A 20,109-nucleotide genomic window follows, 5' to 3' on the forward strand; every position below is an offset into this window, starting at 1 on the left:
CAGCGAGCCGGTGGGCGGAGTTCGGCCAGGATTGGGCGCGACCTGCCTCAGGGTCCCGCCCCCTGCTGCCCGGGACGCGCGCCTCAGAGCCGGCGGCGAGCGTCCGCGGCGAGGTGCGGGCAGCCGAGCGTCTGCGGCTGAGAGGCAGGTTGGGGGCGGGGCTCCCGGGGCCGCGGCGCTCCCGGGCGGCTTTGCGGGGGGCTGCGGGCGCCCCCTCTCCCTGGACGGACGCGCGCACAGGCCGGGGGTCCCGCCGGGTGGGCCGCTGGAGGCGCGGGGGCTTCGCGGCCGCGGCCTCGCTCCTCCCGGAGCAGTTGGGGTCGCAGACCCCGCTCTGAGGGGTTTCCTCCAGATGGGGTTGCGGGGGCGCGGGGCGGGGACGGGGCCCGCCCGGGGGGCGCTTTTCCTGCGTGCAGGTCTGGCCCTGGGTTTGCTCCGTCAGAACCACGGGTTTGGGTTTTTGTGTTTTTTTTTTAACCTATTTATATGCCGCAATCTGGTCGGCAGGTGCGAGCGTTTTCGGGGGTGGGGGGAAGCTGAGAAAATGCAGACCTTTTGTGTTGCGTTCTTCATTGACAGTTTATATACTGGCTTTTTTCGTTCTTTTTTTTTTTTTATCTTCATTTTAGAAAAATGAAGTGGTTTAACTCTTTTACACATTCTAAGTTGAAATGGGGCGAAGGTGTAGGAGACCCCTTTGTTGTCTAAATTAACGGGTTTGGTTAGTTTCCAGCCCCATTTCCGATCTTGCTTGTTTTCTTCCCTAGTTGCAGTAGTACCCTTGTAAAAGCCCTGACAGGGACTTTGATTTATGAAGTGCGTCGTGTGCGCCCTGCTGCTGGGAAGGTGGCTGGGGTCGTGGCAAAGATTCTAGCTTCTTGGAATAGGGCAGTCAACATACATATGTTGTATTCTGTGGTAAGTGCTAAGGACAGACGTTGACGGGAGCGAAACGGTAGGGAGTATTGGGATGGGGGTAGAAATTTCGGCCAGAATCTTCAGGGTGACATTTGAGGAAAGGCTTGAGCCCTGGGCCCGATCTCAGTCAGAGGGAACAGTGCCAAGCTCGCGAGTACCTGCGTTAATAGAACAGCCGTATGGCTGGAATCGAGCCACAGGGGAAACTAGCAAGCGACATCAAAGAGGTGGAGGTTCTTATGAGGATTGTGGATTTGCAGACATTCTGAGATTGGAAACCGCTGGAAGGGTTTGAGCAGAAGGGTGACTTCATGTGACCTACATTTTAAAAAGGGTCGTTTGGGGGAATTCTCTGGCTCTGCAGTGCTTTCAGTGCTATGGCCCGGGTTCAGTCCCTGATTGGGGGGAATTAATAAAAGATCCCACAAGCAAGCGCAGCCAAAAAAAGAAAAGATCATTTGAGGCTAAAAGGAAGAAAGGAAAAAGTGGCCAGTTAGGAAGTTGTATTCATTTTCCTATTGTTGCTGAAACAAATTACAGCAACTTTACAGACTTAAAACGGTACACATTTGTTGTCTTACGGTTCTGTAGGTCAGAAATCTCACTAGACTAAAATCGGGCTGTCTCTTGGGACTGTGTTTTCTTTTAGAGGCTCTAGGGGAGAATCCATTTCCTTTCTTTTCCAGCTTCTAAAGGCCACCTGCATTCCTTGGCTCCTTACTCCTTCATTGGCAAAACCAGCATTGTAGCATCTTCAAATCTCTGTCTCGCTTTCTGACCCTCTTGTCCCTCCTTGTAAAGACACTTGTGGTGATGTTGGGTCCACTCAGATAATCTGGGGTGATCTCCCCCTCTCAGGTTCTTAATTTAGTCACAACCTCAGACGTCTTGTAACCTAGATGTCCATGTAAAGTAGAATACTCACGGATTTGGGAAATATGACATGGGCATCTTTGAGAGACCTCGTGAGAGAAGATGGTGCCTTGGGCTACTTCATTAGTGATGGAGGTGCTAACTGGTCCAGCCATGGATGCATTCCAAAGGTAGAAGTCTCATTGATCAGATGTGGGGTGTGAGAAAGATTAGTCAAGAACTATTAATTGCAAAGTTGGAATCATCATTTGGAAAGAGGATTCTGGCAATGTGATTCAGTTCAGTCGCTCAGTCATGTCTGACTCTTTGCGACCCCATGAATCGCAGCACCCTAGGCCTCCCGGTCCATCACCAACTCCCAGAGTTCACTCAGACTCACGTTCATCAAGTCAGTGATGCCATCCAGCCATCTCATCCTCTGTCGTCCCCTTCTCCTCCTGCCCCCAATCCCTCCCAGCATCAGAGTCTTTTCCAATGAGTCAACTCTTCGCATGAAGTGGCAAAGTACTGGAGTTTCAGCTTCAGCATCATTCCTTCCAAAGAAATCCCAGGGCTGATCTCCTTCAGAATGGACTGCTTGGATCTCCTTGCAGTCCAAGGGACTCTCAAGAGTCTTCTCCAACACCACAGTTCCAAAGCATCCATTCTTCAGCGCTCAGCTTTCTTCACAGTCCAACTCTCACATCCATACATGACCACTGGAAAGACCATGTGATTAATGACTGCTAATTTCTTAATTAGGTTTTGCAGTTTTGTTTCTTAATTTGCAATGTCTCGTGTAGTAATTTTGCAAGATTTGGGATGGTATTTTCAATTGATTTTGAAATTTCTGAGGGCAGTGATCATTTCTGGTTTTGCCCTCTGCTTTATCCCTAATGCTTGTCATTATGGTAATCCTTCAGTAAATATTTAGTGAATGAGTAGAAGAATGGTAAACTGGAATGTGCTTATTGTATTTACTATGTGTAATGTTGTTTGCAAAACTCTTAATATATATTTATGTAAATAAAATGTATTCATATATGGGTAAGTGGAAGTACTGCACACAATCCATTATGTTTACATAAACCAATGCGCAGGAGTAGAAATTTTCCTCCTGCTATGCTTACATGATAAGATCCATAACATCTCTTTATGAAGTCAACAGTGTTTCAGTGTTAATATTTTTCCAGTTGCATTAAAAAGTTGTCTTTTACTTTAAAACTAGAATAATTTCCTTAAAACAGCGATACTCACAGTTTCAGGTTGCCAGCTGTCTCTGATGGCTCTTCAAAGAGAATACTGACAGGGCTTTATTTTCAACAGAATGGATTAGATCACATTTTAATTCTCTAACCACATTATTGATTAGCCTGGAAGGCAAACCAATATGTATTTAAGACTATCGGATTTTGTCTGTTAAGCATATTTTCTTAGTCATTTATTAATCCATCAGAGTATCAGGGATGCATAGATCCCAGATTGAATTTTATTGTCCAGCAGTTTCTTAGGGTAGGAACTGTACAAGCATCCTTAGCTACCGCTTTTGGTGTTAACCTTGTGTTGACGTGGTTTCTGGGTAAGTAGTTTCTGCGCTCATAACTTCAGAGCATTAGAAGGAGCCTTCGAGGTCAGCTGTCTACTCTGGAGCCTCTCAGACTTTCAAAACCTGGTTTTAGTAAGCGGCTTGGCCACCCCGTCTCTTCCTGTGACTCCTGGCCCATTTAGGACATTGAAGATGACCTCCTTTTATATTTGGAAGGAAATGGTGCATATCTATTATGTTTGGGAATTATGAAATATTATAATGCTTAGAGAACTGAGCTTTTAGTAATTTTTGTTTGTAAATATGAGTATATATAAATAAGTGTGAGAACAGTTTCCTTGTACGTCATGAGAGTCCCTGCCATCATGATCATGCATAAAAAATGAAGTGTTTTTGTGTGTGTTTAATGTTATTCATTCAGAATCTTACCTTAGATGTTAATTTTTTTGAAGGATTCATACTTTTAAGGAATGAATTTTATAGAGGCATGGTTGATGTACAATATTATATGCTGCTGCTGCTGCTAAGTCGCTTCAGTTGTGCGACTGCGACCCCATAGACGTCAGCCCACCAGGCTCCCCCGTCCCTGGGATTCTCCAGGCAAGAACACTGGGGTGGGTTGCCATTTCCTTCTCCAATGTACGAAAGTGAAAAGTGAAAGGGAAGTCGCTCAGTCCTGTCCGACTCTTAGCGACCCCACCAGAGTTTCAGGTGTACAACAGTGATTTGCAGTTTTAAATTATATTTGGCTATATTCCCTGTGCTGTACAGTGTAGCCTTATGACATTTATTTTACACACAGTAGCTTGTGCCTCAGAATTCATATTTTTTATCTGATGGTAAAGCAGGGCACTGGTCTTCGGGTTTATGTAGTGTTATTGTTTTCCACGTGAAGACAACTAAGAACCTAGAAGGTCTCAGGTGTGTTTTAAGGAATCACACTCTCATCTTTGTTTTCCTTTTGGTGGTTAAAATATTTACCATGGTCTGTTCTGTTTTCTTTCTTTCCTAAAAAACCTTAAAATCCCTATCTAGTGTTTGAATTACCTCTTTTTCAGTTCCTTTTGCTGTTTGCCCTTGATGAAGTTTCCTCTGAGGTATTGAAATAACTAACTCCTGCAATTTCTTATACACAAATACAAAATAATGCATATTTTTAACATACTTTATCTGCCAGTCACAAGGGATTAAAGTACAATTGTAGTATACCACTTTTAAAGCAGATAATTAAGACTACTTCCAAAGAGTCTCAGGAATATTTGACTTCTGGATTTCTCAGGAGTCTGTCGATTTCAGCATTTTTTCAGTTTTCTACAGTCCCTAGCACTCGTACCCGCCTCCCTTTCACAGAGTCTGTTGTTGGTAATCATTGGTTTTTTTTTTTTTTTCTTAAAACAGCAGCTTCCCTCAACTACAGTACGTACCTACCCTTTTAAAGCACTTGAACTTTTTTTGAAGGTTGGCATAGTCTGTGGTAATGGGGGACTTTTCTGGTTGAACAGTATAGGGAGAAGAAGTGAGGATTGGTATTTACAAATTCTATGGGGCTGAGATGTTTTGGAGGAAGGGAAGTAACAATAGAAAACAGTAGAAAAATCAGAATTTAGATTCCAACGGCAACCTTTTCTGACAACAGAATTAGTTTGTGCTGCCATCACTTTCTTGTTCTCTTCTCTCATAGTTAGGTGGCAACTTTCTTTAAATTTTAACTATTATTATTTTTAATAATTCTCACTTAGCATGCAAATCCCATTAAAAAAAATTTATTTGGCTGCACTAGCTCTTAGTTGCAGTATGTGGGATCTTTAGTTGTGGTGTGTGGGTTCTAGTTCCCTGACCTGGGATCGAACCCAGGGCTCCTGCATTGGGAACACAGAGTCTTCACCACTAGACCACCAGGGAAGTCCCAAATTTTAACTAATATTAAAAACCCTTTGAAGGAAAGATTCAGTAGTATAACTTACAGAAGACCACAATATGGAGAGAGGGTAGAATCCTATGATAAAAGAAATGACATTAATCACAAATTCAGAAGGATCTATAGAAAACCTTTTAATATAGGCCATAGCTGCTGACATAGGTGTTACCATACCATAGATGATTAGTGTTACACCAAACCCTGCCCTTATAAAGACAGACTGAGAATTTTTCTGTTGCAAGTACTCTGAAACTGAAAAGAAAGTCCCCTAAGAGAAGTGGTTCTCCTGGAAGTAGGTGATAAATATTCTTGGGAAGATTTCTCAGAAAGATTGCGAGCATGCCACCTAAGAAAGCATGCCACCTAAGTTATATCACTTAAGTGATGATTATTTATCTACTGGTAAAATGTAACATACTGCTCTGGAAATGAGCACTGTGTTATTACTGTACTATAATAATAGTAGCTTTAAAATATTTCATGTGATTAGCATTGTGGCTGACTTGGGTTATACATAGTTGTAGACTTTGACAATCTATGACAAAGGAAAGAATATATACAGTGGAGGGGAAAAAAGTGTCTTCCGTAAGTGGTGCTGGGAAAACTGGACAGTTGCATGTAATAGAGTGAAATTAAAACATTCCCTAACACAATATACAAAAATAAACTCTAAACAGACTAAAGATGCAAGATTGAAAACTGTAAAACTCGTAGAAAAATAGGCAGAATGCTCTGACATAAATTTTAGCAATGTTTGTTTGAATCTGTTTCCTAAGGCAAAGGAAACAAGAACAAACATAAACAAATGGCACCTGTTTAAATCTGAAAGATTCTGCTCAGCAAAGAAAACCAGGGACAAAATGAAAACAACGCACTGAATGGGAGAAAATATTTGCAAGTAATATGACTGATAAGGGTTAATATCCAAAATACAACAATTCATTATCAAAAAACCCAAACAATCCAATGTAAAAATGAGTGACGGATCTGAATAGACAGTTTTTCAAAGAAGACATACAGGTGGCCAATAGGCACATGGAAAGATGCTCAGCTTTTCTCATTCATCGTCAGAGAAATGCGAATCAGAACCCCAGTGAGAGAGCACCTCTTACCTGTCTGCATGGCTGTCTCCAGGAGGTCTCCGAAGAGCACGTGCTGCTGAGGAACTGGAGACAAGAGGGCCCTCCTACACTGCTGATGGGAAGGTAAATTGGTGCAGCCTCTGTGGAGAACAGCCTAGCGGCTTCTCAAAGAACTAAGGACTAGCAAATGAGCCAGCATTGCCACTCCTGGGTTTACAGCCTAAGGAAACAAAACCGCGCATTTGAAAAGGTACAGACGCCACAACGTTCACTGCAGCGTTATTTTCAACAGCCGAAATACGGAAGCAACCAAAGCGGTCACCCACAGGTGGATGGATAAAGTAGACACGGTATGCGCACACACGATGGGATATTACTCAGCCATAAAAAGAATGGCATTTTGCTGTTTACCACAACACGGGTGGACCTGGAGCGTATGAGACGAGGACAAATACTGTATGTACCACTTACACGTGGAATTAAAAAAAAAAACAGACTAGTGAGTATAACAGGAAAGACGTGAACTCACAGATCCAGACGGCAAGTTAGTGGTTGCCATGGGGAGAAGGAAGCGGGAGGGGGCAATATAGCCAATAGCTAATAGTAACTGTTAATGGAGTATAATCCATAAACATTTTGAATCACTTTGTACACTTGAAACTAATATTGGAAATCAGTTATGTGCCTTGGGCGTGCCCGGTTGTGTCTGACTCTGCAGCCCTGTGGACTATAGCCTGCCAGCCTCTTTGCGCGGAATTTCCCAGGCAAGAATGCCACAGAGGGATCTTCCTGACTCAGGGATTGAACCCTCATCTCTCGTGTCTCCTACATTGTCAGGTGGATTCCTTACCACGAGTGCCACTTGGGAAACCCCAAGGAAATCAGCTATACCTCAGTTTAAAAGAATCACAGACTCTGAGAAAGTAGAGAAGGCTGATGGAAAGTTCTTTCTCGCTTAGTGTTTTAGATCGTGGTTAAAAACGAGTGGTGTGGGACATGCGCATACAGAAAGCTGTCCACGGGTCTCTCAGCGGATGCTTACTTGAACATTTTTGCTGTTTTCTGCCTTGAAGGAGTTGTGGCATCCCTTTTAAGTCAGAGTTGCCGCATGTTCCACACTTCTGTTTTAGTCACTCAGTCGTGTCCAACTCTTGTGACCCCGTGGACTTTATCCCTCTAGGTTTCTCTGTCCGTGGGATTTCCCAGGCAGGGACACTGGAGTAGGTTGCATTTCCTGCTCCAGGGGATCTTCCCAACCCAGGGATTGAACCCACGTCTCCTACGGTGGCAAGTGGGTTCTTTACCATGGAGCCCCCCGGGAAGCCCCTCCACACTTCTAGGTAAGAGAACTGGAGGACATGATGCTTAAGGTTTGTGTTGGAAGGTGACAAAAGGCAGTGTGGGAATCTGAATCCTCTCAGCAGGCTATTTTGATATAGTTAATGAGTCTTTTTTCTGTTTCTGCCTTGTCTTCTGTTACCTTGCCTTCTGGAAGATTAAAAAAAAAAACCTTGAGGAAAATTCAATAAAATGTTACCTGATCTCTCTCTTCCTTGGATATTTGAGGAAGCAAAGAGGAATGAGTTTTCCTTTTCTTTCATTTTAAAGTGCCTGAGCAATTTTTCTAGCATGAAGAACCGTGACTCAGAAAGAATTGTGACTAAGACAGCCCCAAATCCAGTGTCTCACTCTCCTGAGAAAACACTAACGTTGGCATTGATAGTGTTAATGCTGCTTTTAAAAAATGATGTCCATTCTCTATCCAAATTTTTATCTTCATGGCTCCTTAAAGTTTTGTTTCTCCAGGTAGACATTGATGAGCAGGCAGTCTTTCAAGGACTGGATTTACCTAGGATTCTGTTTGGATTGCTGTAGACTTTAATTAATATTGAAATAGTCTTTATATAAGATGTCTCTATTCTTTTTGAAACAAGCGTGTCTATACGTGCATTCTCGCGTTTCTCTAGGTCACCTCTGCAGGGATATTTACGGAACCATAGCATTGCTTGCTCTAAGGGGCATGTGGGAGCCAGGGAATGGGGTTTGGAAGAACAAACTTTACTCTATTTCTTTTTTATACTTGCAATACCCAGTATCCCCCTGCGTACATATTACTAATTACATTTAAACATAGAAAAAGGAAGGGACTTTTTTCTTTTAAAGACCTTCTCTTCTCTTCACAGCCATCTCTGAAGAGAAGATGGGGAAAGGCTGCAAGGTGGTGGTCTGTGGCTTGCTGTCTGTGGGGAAGACGGCGATTTTGGAGCAGCTCCTTTATGGGAACCATACTATTGGTAAGATTTTTTTCTCTAGTTTCTCTGTAGGCTCTGGAAACTGGTTGGGATCTTTGGTTGGCCGCGATGGCCTAGAGATGGGTGAGGTGTTGTCTAGAGGGACTAGGAGGGTTGGAGAAGTCGACAGAGACGGAAGGGGGATGTCGGGGCAAGGAGAAAACGTTTCTATATTGTCGACATTCAAGAGTGCTCACACTTACTCTGTTAGAACAGGAGTTACAACAGGCAAGACAGTGTTGTCTGTGGTTTCCAGTAGATTATTTACATCATGAATAGCAGTCACAGACTCACTGACTTCAGAATACATTGATCTCTCATTCTCGTTTCATATACAACTTTCCAATACTGCTGAACGGGTTTTAAGAATGGAAGAGACAGCTGTTCGCTGCAGTATGACCTACTTTTTGAATTGGACTATCTCATTCATTTACCCATTCATTGAGTTAAAAATGTTCTGTACTTCCCCTGTGATCCAGGCTATGATGAGGCCTCTCTGGCTTTAAGGAGGTCACAGACAGAATGAAAGGAGGCTTCTCTTAGGTAGAATCATGGGTCTTTGAAGTGTTTGTCAGTGGCAAGAACCCTGGAGCACATTTCTATCTTATTTTTATTAACCATTTTGATGAGCTCTGATTCTCTTCTACCTTCCCAAAATAATATTTAACAACTTTAGTTAACTCCACATTCGGTTTTTATTACGATGCCTGTTTCAGAAATTCCGAAAACCTTTTGATTTCCCCCAAACCATAGCTCCTGTCATAAATGCTGCATTAACAGTTGTGAAATTTTTACCCTCAGATTCTAATTTGTACAAAAAAACAAATTATGCCCAAGGGGGACAAAAGAATCCCTTTATCCTGTCAAAACCCCCACAGCTTTTGTTTAAGTAGACTATATCTTACGACATTTTTATTACATTAGAAATTAAAACTGAGAAAATTTTAAATGTACTACTTAAAGTAAGAACAATAAATTTATTACATGCTAAGGGAACACATTTTTATGAAAAATAATTATATTTTCAAAAACAATTTAGTGAGAAGATGATTGTTGATTTACATTTCTGAAAATCGAATGTCCAGCCTAGTAGAAGGCGGCTGGATTATCATGAACAATTGTGGCTGCATTCAGCCTGCTGTTGTGTGTTGTTTTAGTTGAAATACATGAAGAACATCTGGCCTCACCCAAGTATGTGGTTGAAAAAGATAGCTTTGCAGATAGTTCAGGATTTGCTTTGGTATTTCACTAAAACTCGGTCATTGATGGTTACGCAGTGTGAACCCTGAAACCACATCAGTGAGCTTGTATTACATTAAAATCACATTGATCTGTCTTGCACATCAAATGGGTTTTTTACCCAAGCATGGTTTTTTATCATGAATGGGTCATTTGGAAAATACTGATTTTCCGAATAACATTTGTTAATGTCATCACCAATGTCATTGCTGTTGGGAGGCTATCAAGTTTATGCCAATGGATAGAATTTCCTTTTTGCTTGAAAGCTCACAAATTTTATCATTAACCACACATACTGTCAGTTATTTTCCTTGAAACGATAGACTCTTGTTTATTCATCTTTGAGAAAATGTCTGTCAGATACCCAAAAAACCCATGGCTTTTTGTGTGTCATTTCTTTAAAAAAAAAAGCCTAGTTCAGCTTGCACCTCGGACACAAGAACTTTCCCTCCAGTCACATCACTGGTTAAGTGAAATAGTTAATGCAGACTTCCCATTAATCACATGGAACATTGAAAAGATAAAGATACATACTCAAAGATTGGGATTTAATAAATTTGGTAATTTTTCCTGCTTTATCAGGGATATTCTTAAATGAAATTGACTTTTTCTCTTTAAACTGCAGTAGGAGGTGGTGAGGAATGCGCCACTAACACTGTCGGCGCCCCTGCCTGAGTTTGTACTGAGCCAACGCTGGCTTTACCCACCGTTACTTTTGCATCATCAGCAAATGTCAACATAGTGCGCAAGGTGAACGCCTTAGTATTGTTACGAAAGAGGTTTTGCCCGTGTTGTTGTGTTTGGTTGCTCACTCGTGTCTGACCCTTGGCCCGTGTGGGTTCCCTGGAAGGAGGCCTCGAGGGATCTCTGGCAGACCCCACCTGGAGCTGCTGGCACCGTGGGTGTTCTCAGCTGAGCAGTGTCATGCCCGTGTCTCCTTCCCCTCTTTCTCTGTTTATGGAGGCTGACGTCTGCCCTGTCAATCGTTTCTTCAGTTTTGTTTATACCTTTCCCTAATTCTTATGCATGTCCAGATGTTTCTGTTTTCTGTGAGGTCTGCTGTATCAGATAACCCCCCACCACACGCGCACACACACGCACACTTTTTGCTGAGACCTTCTGGGACCCAGCGTCCTCTGGGCCTGTTGCACAGCTATCACCGCAGGACTTCTCTTGGCTTCTTCTCTCTGGGTTTCAGTTCCTGTTTCTAGACCTTTTGTTATCTTTTGTTTACGCCCTTCGTCTGCTGGAGCATATCTTCCAGTCCTTTCTTTGGGTGAAAAGTTTCATGGTGAAATGGGGCCTTGGGCGATGACAGCCTCAGACAGCCCTCTGTGCCTGGGCACAGTCGTAACCCTGGGGCATCCAAACTGTTTACTCCTGTCCCTGTGATTCTCTATGCTGGAGACGAGGCTTTGATCCCCGGGTCGGGAAGATCCCCTGGAGAAGGAAATGGCAACGCACCCCAGTGCTCTGGTCTGGAGAATCCCATGGACAGAGGAGCCCCGAGGGCTTCAGTCCATGGGGTCGCAGAGTCGCACACGACTGAGCGCACACATGCTGAGGTGGTTTTCCGAATCTAACGTCTTCCTGTGATTACATGCTGTTTTTTAAATGCTTTGGCCACACCGCATGGCGTGTGGGGTCTTAGTTCCTGACCAGGGATCGAACCCTCGCCCCCTGCGTTGCAAGCGCTGAGTCTTAAGCCACGGGACCTCCATGGAAGTCCCAGAACTCTTTTTTGGATGCTGGATCTTCTGGACGAACCTGCTGATGTTTAAAATTTCTCCTCTCCTGTTTTCTGTCTCTCAGTGTTTGGTTCTACTTTATGGGTATTTTCCTCACTTTTATTTTTTAGCCCTTATATTCAGTTTTCATTTCTTAGTATCCTGTTCTTATTTCATGAATGCACTCTCTAAGTGTAATATTTGGTAGTTTTTGGTTTGTTTTCTCGTCTTTGCATAGTCTCTTTCTTTCCAGGCGCTCTTTCCTGCTTCTTGGTCTCTTTCTCAGTGGTCTGGTAACCCTTGGTTGTCTGCTTAGTAATTAACAATGGCGAACTGAAAAGCTAATTTAAAGCTCTGAGCCCGTGGGTAGGATTCATGACTTTGCTTCATTATAAGGTGACCTGGCTGGGGCGTTTGTCATTAATAGTTAACCTGAGAGGTTAGCATATTTAGGATTTTCAACTTTTTCAGTGGTCAGATTCCCCAGATTCCTCTGCCTAGAGGGTGAAGAGCTGGCCCCAAGTTGAGAGCAGGCTACTGGCTTGCCTGTTTCCACTCTGCCCTCTGTCTGCCATCCTAGCAGCCTCTGTCCTTTCTGGGATGCAGCTTGCTCTCCCGCTGGGACGGGGCTGCGTGGAGTGGGAGTGGGAGAGGCGATCCGGAGAGCTGGCGAGGAGTCTGACTTCACACGGTTTATAGGATGAGAAAATCTCAAAAGGTCTAAGCTTAATGGGAGGAAGGGAACCAGACTGGCTTTTGGTGGAGAAAACATCCACCGTGACCAAAGTCTTGGTAGTTTTTGTTTTAAAATTTTTTTGTAATCAAAGCCCTGCCAAATTTGTGTCTTCATGGACTTCTTGTCACACTAGTCATGGAAATTCAGAGTGTTCATCTTCTCATCTTAACCTCCTTGTCAGCAAACCGTTGTTGAATATTTGCCATGTACACCGAATGGGTGTTTCTCTCAAGGAAGTTACGGACGAGTTGCAGAGACAAAACGCACACGGATGGAGCAGAGTGAGATGCCCGTTTCAAGGCTGATCATTTCCGGGAGCAGGGGGTTGAAACTGGGGTGCCAGGCGTGAGCTCACTCACTCACTCATTCATTCCACTCAGATGATCTCTGAGGACTTTCTACGTCCGTAAGTCGATTTGTTGGTCCTCAGAACTAGAGAGAGATTAGCCACAGTCCTGGCTCTCGAGGAGTTTACCCTCCACTTTCTGAGGGGACAGATATGAAAAGATGGACGGGTGAAATGGTCTTACCTGTGCAAGACACAGGAAGCACAGGATGGAGAATAGAGGATAATCCAAAGAAAACCTACAGAGCTGACATTTCAGCAGAGTCTGGAGAGGATGAGCTGTTGGTAGTGGTTCAGGAGAAGGGCACAAGGCAGGGGAGTGGGAGCAGGCGGTGGGCTGAGCAGAGACCGTAGCAGTCAAGGGGCTGGTTTGGGAGCATATTCACCCATACTTCCATCCATGTGCACCAGGCTCCCCTGGAGGCCCAGTCGGTAAAGAGTCTGCCTGCAATGCGGGTGACCTGGGTTTGATCCCTGGGCTGGGAAGATCCGGTGGAGGAGGAAATGGCAGCCCATTCCAGAATTCTTGCCTGGAGAATCCCATGGACAGAGGAGCCTGGTGGGCTACAGCCCATGGGGTCACACAGAGTTGGACATGACTGAGTGACTAACTTTCACCCATAGTTCCTTCATTGAGAGAGAATGCTTGGCACTGAACAGATGGATGGCAATCACCGGACAAAGCAGGGAGGAGGGACAGGTGTGGGCGGAAGTCTTTGTTAGTGTGAAGGACATGGAAGACGTCACACAAAAGTGCACAGTAGGTACTTGGGAACTAAGGCCTGGTGCTTGGACGCAGACTGGGCATGCTCAGTTTTGAGTCCTTTAAACAGACCCTGGAAATAGTGGAAGTTGTGCAGAGAAAAATCAAGATTACCCAAGTCCTGTCCTTGACTCTGATGAAGGAAACAGGGCCGCTTAGCTGTTGAAACTACTTTAAAAACCAGACTTTAATTACCATTTTAGACGTTAAGTTCTCTGCCTCTTGTAAGTTACTTTTTAAAAACAAGTAATAGTAAACCTCATTGCCAAATTTTTATCTTTTATTCTTATATAGAAATATGTATTATATATATATATATATATATATATCTTTTTATCTTTTATTCCTAAATATTCCTATATGGAAAAAAGAATCTTAACTACTTTTCATTTTAAATAAGTTAGTAAGTGGAAATATGATTCTTTGGTATAGTAAATAAGGAACCTAGAAAGCCAACTTGTATACAACAACAAAATACTCAAAAATTGGTAGAGTTGTCCAAAAACTAATAGCTTTTTTTAAAAACGGAGGTAAAGTTGAGATACCATTCTTCATTTCAGATGACTAACGCAGCGATTTCATATTGGTGTATATAAAAGTAATTTCCGGGGACTTCCCTGGTGGTCCAGCGGTTGCGACTCCGCCTTCTGGTGCAGGGGCTGCGAGTTCAGTCCCTGGCCGGGGAGCTGAGATCCTGTGCGCCAGGCAGCCAAAAAGCAGAGGCAGTGTGGTAACAGGTGCAGGAAAGGCTTAAAAGAGAATGACTGGCCTCTCGCCCAGGACTGGGGGACTGCGAGACGCTGGAGGACGTGTACATGGCGTCGGTGGAAACGGACCGGGGCGTCAAGGAGCAGCTGCACCTGTACGACACCCGAGGCCTGCAGGAAGGCGTGGAGCTGCCGAAGCACTATTTCTCATTTGCAGACGGCTTTGTTCTTGTGTACAGTGTGAATAACCTTGAATCCTTTCAAAGAGTGGAGCTTCTGAAGAAGGAAATTGATAAGTTCAAAGATAAAAAAGAGGTAAGTGGGGCTGTTAAAAAAAAAAGCAACGGTGAATTCTGTTTAAATTGTAGCATGGACTTCTGGGCAATTAAAATGTTTTAAAAGCATTCAGTTGTATTCATAATACCTGTGATCGTCATGACTTTTTCTTAGCCCAGGAAATACAGGACTGACTGGGTTCAACCAGGACCAGCACTTGGCTGTGCTTTTGCTTGTTTCCATGTAAAATTGAACTTTAATGACTCCATGTCTCACATACATAGTTCATTTCACATCATTTGGGACCACTGTTTCCTAGGGCTTTTTATTGTCTCCTTGGATAAATAGGATTGTCTTCAGCCTTTTAAAAAAAAAGGAAAGAAATGGAAAAAATGAATAATTACTGGGTTCTATTGATGTACCACTTGAAAATAAGCTCTTCCTATGGTCTGTGGAGCCCTTGGTGATCTGGCCCGTGTCCGTTCCTCTGTCCCTGTACCCCAGGGCCGTGCCAGGGGCCTGCTTTCTGCACACTTCTTCAGTGGGATGTCCTGTCCCCTTGGCAGTCCTCCTCAGCCACTGGCTCCCCGCCTGGAGCTCTCTTGTTGCAGGCTTTCTCCCGGTCAAGACCACCTTTTCGGTGCTTAGGGAACCATGTCATGAACCTGTTAACACCACCGGATGGTCTTAACCTAATTTTTACATATTTTTGCATGTCAGACTTTTAATTTTGAGATGATTATTGATTCACATGCAATTTTAAGAAACAGCAGAGATCTCTCACCAGTTTCCCCCAGTGCTGGTAACACCCTGCAAAACTATTGTAGAACAGGGCTTCCTGCTGGCTCAGTGGTCAAGAATCTGCCTGAAATGGCAGGAGACAAGGGTTTGATCCCTGAGTCGGGAAGATCCCCTGAAGAAGGAAACGGTAACCCACTCCAGTATTCTCGCCTGCAGAATTCCGTGGAGAGCCTGGTGGGCTGCAGATAACGGGGTCAGAGAGTCAGAAACGATTTAGTGACTAAACGCCAGCAGCAGCATCGTAGATGACACAGCCGAGACCCTGACGCTGACACAGCTGGGGGCCTTCCCAGCACTGCAGGGGTCCCTCAGGAGAAGGAGATAGCAACCCACTCCAGTGCTCTTGCCTAGAGAATCCCAGGGACAGAGGAGCCTGGTGGGCTGCCCTCTGCCGGGTCGCAGAGTCGGATAGGACTGACGCGACTTACCATGTGTGCAGGCAGTGGAGAAGGTGATGGCACCCCACTCCAGTGCTCTTGCCTGGAAAGTCCCATGGACGGAGGAGCCTGGTGGGCTGCAGTCCATGGGGACACTGAGGGTCGGACACGCCTGAGCGACTTCACTTTCACTTTTCACTTTCATGCATTGGAGAAGGCAATGGCAACCCACTCCAGTGTTCTTGCCTGGAGAATCCCAGGGATGGGGGCGCCTGGTGGGCTGCCGTCTCTGGGGTCGCACAGTCGGAGACGACTGAAGCAACTTGGCAGCAGCGGCAGGACCTCTTGTGTCCACACGCATCCCCTGCCCAGCCCTCCTCCTTAGTCACTGGCTCACCTGTTCTCCATTTCTGTAACCTGGTCATTTCAAGAATGCTGACATAGGTGGCACTGTAGTGTGTCACAAACTGCTGTGCGGCGGGACCCTGTTTCTCCGATCTGACCCCGCCCCCGCGCCCCGCCGTCTCCACTGACCGCCGCAGGTCTGTTCTCCGAGTCTCCTTCTGTGTCAGGTCAGCCGTGTCATATTTTAGATTTCACATATAAGTGATTTCCTGTGGTATTTGTCTTCTTCAGACTGCAGTTATGACAATCTCTAGGTGCATCCATGTTGCTACGGATGGCATTACTTTGTTCTTTTTTATCATTTATTCCTGCCCGTGCTGGGCCTTGCTGCTGCCCGGGTCGCTGTAGTCGCAGCGAGCCGAGCCGCTCTGCAGTTGCGGCGCGCGGCCTTCTCGCTGCGCTTCTGCTGCGGAGCCGGCTCTGGGGCGCGCGGGCGTAGCTGCTCTGTGGCGGGTGGGATTTGCCTGGGTCGGGGGTGGGACGCGTGTCTCCTGCGTGGCAGGCGGACGGTACCGCCGAGCCGCCAGGGAAGCCCGTCTACAGACTTCTTAGTCTGCCCTTCTGCCTGGGCGAGGTGGTAGCTCCGTGTAGACGAGCTTGGACAGTTTCCCGGGCTGTGGGCGGCACTGTTCTGGTGAGGGGCTGGGGACACAGGAGACAATGAAAGTCCCAGCTCCCACAGAGCTGCTGGCGGGAGGCGGGCGGCCACCGGGAAGGCCTCCCTGCGGGGACTGCTCGCTGAGATCCGGGACGTGAGGGGCGCCAGGCCGGCCTCCGGAGGGGCTGCTCCGGGAGGCGGGGATGGGGAGGGTGGCGGCAAAGGGAGGGCAGGGTGTAGCCTGGGTTAGATGACTTATTTTCATGTTTGTTTTTAAGAAAATGAATGTTTGCGCATGGTTCATAAATAAAAAGGGTACATCAAAAGGACTCCAGTGAACTCTGGTTCCCACCTGTCCTCAGCCATCCATTTCTGGTACCCAAGTGTGTTTTTAAAATATTTTCCCACCTTCCTAGTCGAGGGGCACCCTTGCAGTTTCTTCATATAAATATAAGCAAATAGAAATGCACATATTTTTTCTTCTCTGTTATGCCTGAGGTGGCTTATTGTTCTACGCCTTGCATTTTTCATGTAGTACATCTTGGAGTCCTTTCCCTAGGAGGACTCAGGATTCCTTTTTTTTTTTTAAGCTTGCTTCCTATTCATTGTGTGACTATAGATGTATCATATGTAATTAGCCTCCGGTGGATGGACGCGGGTTATCTCGGGTCATGTGCTATTATGAACCATGCTACAGTGAATAATCTTAGACTTTTATTATTTTGTACATACATTTTAGCAGATAGTTGAAGACCCACCAGCACAAGTTAGGAGCTTGAGTCGAGGGTAAAGACGGTGTGGAGTTGCCCGCTGTAGGAAGACAGTGAAAGCGCCCGTTGTGCAGTCTTGACAACCCTGTGCCTAAATGTCTGGATTTCGTGACTCTTCTAGGTGAAGGGTGTTTTCGTAGCTTCGTTTTTCCTTCATGTGAAGGAAGTTGAACTTCCTTTTGACGTAGTTTTAAACTGACCGCTCTATGCTGACTCTGACCGTGGGGGACAAGGTGCGAAGCCGCGTTTAGTCCCTTAGCTCGCTCTCAAGCACACTGACCTTTAGTGGTTAGCACTGAGGCCGCGGCGGCGGAGTCTGCACAGGAAGTGGCCTCTGAAGCTGGAGCAAGACCGGGGATGAGGGCAGAGACCGGAAGGCAAGTGAAGTCGGCGCTTTGAAAAGGAGGGAGTGACCAGGCTCTGTTAGATGCTGAAGGCAGATCAACAAAGTCAAGCAGTGTTTAAACGCGGAGCACTTCAAAGTCTGCTGGACCGGCTGTGAGGGAGCTGAGCACAGCAAACAGCTCTTCAAGAGCCTGGAGTCCGAGGCTAAGTGTCCTGTCCCATAGACGGGGCAGGGCTTCCCAGGGGCGCAAGAACCTGGTCAAGAACCCGCCTGCCAGTGCAGGAGACCGGGGTTCGATCCCTGGGTGGGGAAGACCCCCTGGAGAAGGACATGGCATCCCACTGCAGCATTCTTGCCTGGAGAACCCCATGGACAGAGGAGCCTGGCAGGCTACCGTCCGTGGGGTCGCAGAGAGTCAGGACTGAAACGACTTGGCACACGGCGCAGAGGGAGACGGGGGCTGGAGAAGGATGTTGGAGGGTTTCTCAGGTGAGACAGTTGTGTGCGGGATGGCGCAGTGGAGAGGTGCAGCAGCGAGGGGACGGTTGGTGGAGCGACACCTGGTCCAGAGGGTGCACGTGGGCTTCGGGGATGCGGAGGGCTGTTAGGTGCGGTGGTGGAAGTACACGGAAGTTCCCTTCCCGTTGCTTCTGGCTTCTGAAGCGTGCCGACGGGTCATCCGCCCGGCTGAAGGCATCCCGCCGGGGGGCGCGTGGGGTGACCAGGGGCCGCTCAGCGATGAGCGGCGGGGACGGGGCAGGGGCGGCGCGCGGCCGAGGGGAGCCCCTCCCCGCCGCCGCCCGCCGGCACCGCAGGGCAGGGCCTGTCCCACTGGCCGCAGGGGAGGCCTCTGTGCAGACGCCGGCCGCGGGGGCGTCTGCGGGCAAAGCGCGCCGCCTCTGCAGTCGGGAAGAGCGGGCGACAAGGATAGGCGCAGGTGAAGCTGGGCGGGGTAGCAGCGGCCGGGAGGGCGGCTCCTGCTGAGAAGCAGGCGTCACAGGCCGGCCAGAGCGCCTCTGACGGCGGGGCGGCCCGGGGCTCCGCGCTGTGCCCCCGCCGCCTCCCCACCTCCGGCTTGAGTCAGCTTGGTGGGCCTCTCAACACCCGGATGCCGTTTCCTCCCCGCGGCTTTGGCTGCCCTGTGACTGCTGCCTGCGTCGGCCGAGTGTGCCCAGCGTGGCGAGTGTTCCACTGAGAGAAGGCTCGCTCGCCCTGCCTTTAACGCAGTGTTCCCGTTGGGGCACGCGCTCAGCAGGTACTTCAGTGCCTGCCTCAGGCGCTCTGCTGTGATTTGAACGTGAGTGGAGAGTCAGCTCCCCCGGGTGCAGACCTCTCCTGGCTCCGGGCGCCCTATTGTGTTTTCAAGGACATTCCACCCATTTCCCAGACAGCAGGTAAGGGCTAGACTGTTATCTGTACCCCAGGCAGCCATTTCCCCAGTCTCCCTTCCATTGACACCCCAGGTATTTCACAGGTTACAGCATCTCACAGCAGCCGGTTGAGCATTCCTGTTTTTAACAAAATGCACAAAGCAAGCAGTGAGGTGCTGCCCCGCCGTCTTACCACGCAGGTCACGTCTGAGAAGCAGCTCAGATAAAGCGGTTTGTTACATGGTATAGTCGTCGTCTCCGTTTGGTCTAGGAGCTGATGCTGCAGTGTGTGACCTTTACCTCCGTCCCTCCTCCAGGTGGCGATCGTTGTTCTAGGGAACAAAATCGACCTTTCGGAGCAGAGACAGGTGGACGCCGAGGTGGCCCAGCAGTGGGCCAGGAGCGAGAAGGTGCGCCTGTGGGAGGTGACAGTCACCGACCGCAAGACCCTCATCGAGCCCTTCACCTTGCTGGCCAGCAAGCTCTCGCAGCCCCAGAGCAAATCCAGCTTCCCTCTGCCCGGCAGGAAGAACAAAGGCAACTCGAGCTCGGAGAACTAGAACTTGAGGTGCGCCAGCGCCCTTCAGTCGGGACTGTCTCCAGGTGTCTGTGAACATGTTCAAGCCAGGCCGTTTGCGTCTGCCTTGGTTCCTAGGAAACCTCTGATGCACTTTCAGTTATCATCGAGTTACTCGGGCCAAGTTGTATTGCCTAATTTGAAATCATGCATTTGCACCCTCCTTGTTTGAAACTTGTCCCTGAATCGCGCACCTGTGCTGTTTACATCACATTGCACTTGAATAAAGCTCGGCTGTATGCAGGTGACCTGAGTAGCTCTGCTCACCTTTAACCTTTCTCAGAAGCGGTCATCCTGTGTCACTTTATGCAGACTTCTACTCGTCTCATGTCTAGGGTTCTAAAATGACACCTCACATGTGTCCAGATTGGATCACAAACAGTAAACAACTGGAGTACTGAGTTAAGCTAAACTTCATCTGGTGGAGATCTTGCTAAACAGAACAAAGTGTATGATTTAACTTT

The 20,109-nt window shown here is 47.0% G+C and overlaps 1 protein-coding gene and 1 non-coding gene across 4 annotated transcripts; one reads left to right on the plus strand and one right to left on the minus strand.

Annotated features, from left to right (window-relative positions):
• Positions 1-73: 73 nt before the first annotated feature.
• Positions 74-19,934, plus strand: NKIRAS1 (NFKB inhibitor interacting Ras like 1). Of its 3 annotated transcripts, none has more exons than XM_052661436.1 (4): positions 74-144; positions 8,500-8,610; positions 14,199-14,440; positions 19,386-19,934. In XM_052661436.1, the coding sequence occupies exons 2-4, from the start codon at positions 8,517-8,519 to the stop codon at positions 19,626-19,628; spliced, it is 579 nt and encodes a 192-aa protein (XP_052517396.1). In that variant the 5' UTR covers positions 74-144; positions 8,500-8,516; the 3' UTR covers positions 19,629-19,934. The 3 variants fall into 3 exon arrangements, with proteins under 3 accessions (XP_052517396.1, XP_052517398.1, XP_052517397.1); XM_052661438.1 differs by having other exon boundaries at positions 92-113; XM_052661437.1 differs by lacking the exon at positions 74-144 and adding an exon at positions 7,524-7,656.
• On the minus strand, positions 5,146-5,218 carry TRNAG-CCC (transfer RNA glycine (anticodon CCC)). Its single transcript has one exon. It is a non-coding gene; the product is annotated as a tRNA-Gly (tRNA).
• Positions 19,935-20,109: the final 175 nt, after the last annotated feature.

The sequence above is a fragment of the Budorcas taxicolor genome, chromosome 24 (genome assembly GCF_023091745.1).
Source record: "Budorcas taxicolor isolate Tak-1 chromosome 24, Takin1.1, whole genome shotgun sequence".
NCBI classification, from domain to species: Eukaryota; Metazoa; Chordata; class Mammalia; order Artiodactyla; family Bovidae; genus Budorcas; species Budorcas taxicolor.

Coding starts and splice junctions, on each gene's coding strand:
- NKIRAS1 (XM_052661436.1), top strand. CDS start 8,517: ATGGGGAAAGGCTGCAAGGTGGTGGTCTGTGGCTTGCTGTCTGTGGGG. Junction 8,611..14,198: donor TTATGGGAACCATACTATTG/GTAAGATTTTTT, acceptor CCTCTCGCCCAG/GACTGGGGGACTGCGAGACG. Junction 14,441..19,385: donor AGTTCAAAGATAAAAAAGAG/GTAAGTGGGGCT, acceptor TCCCTCCTCCAG/GTGGCGATCGTTGTTCTAGG.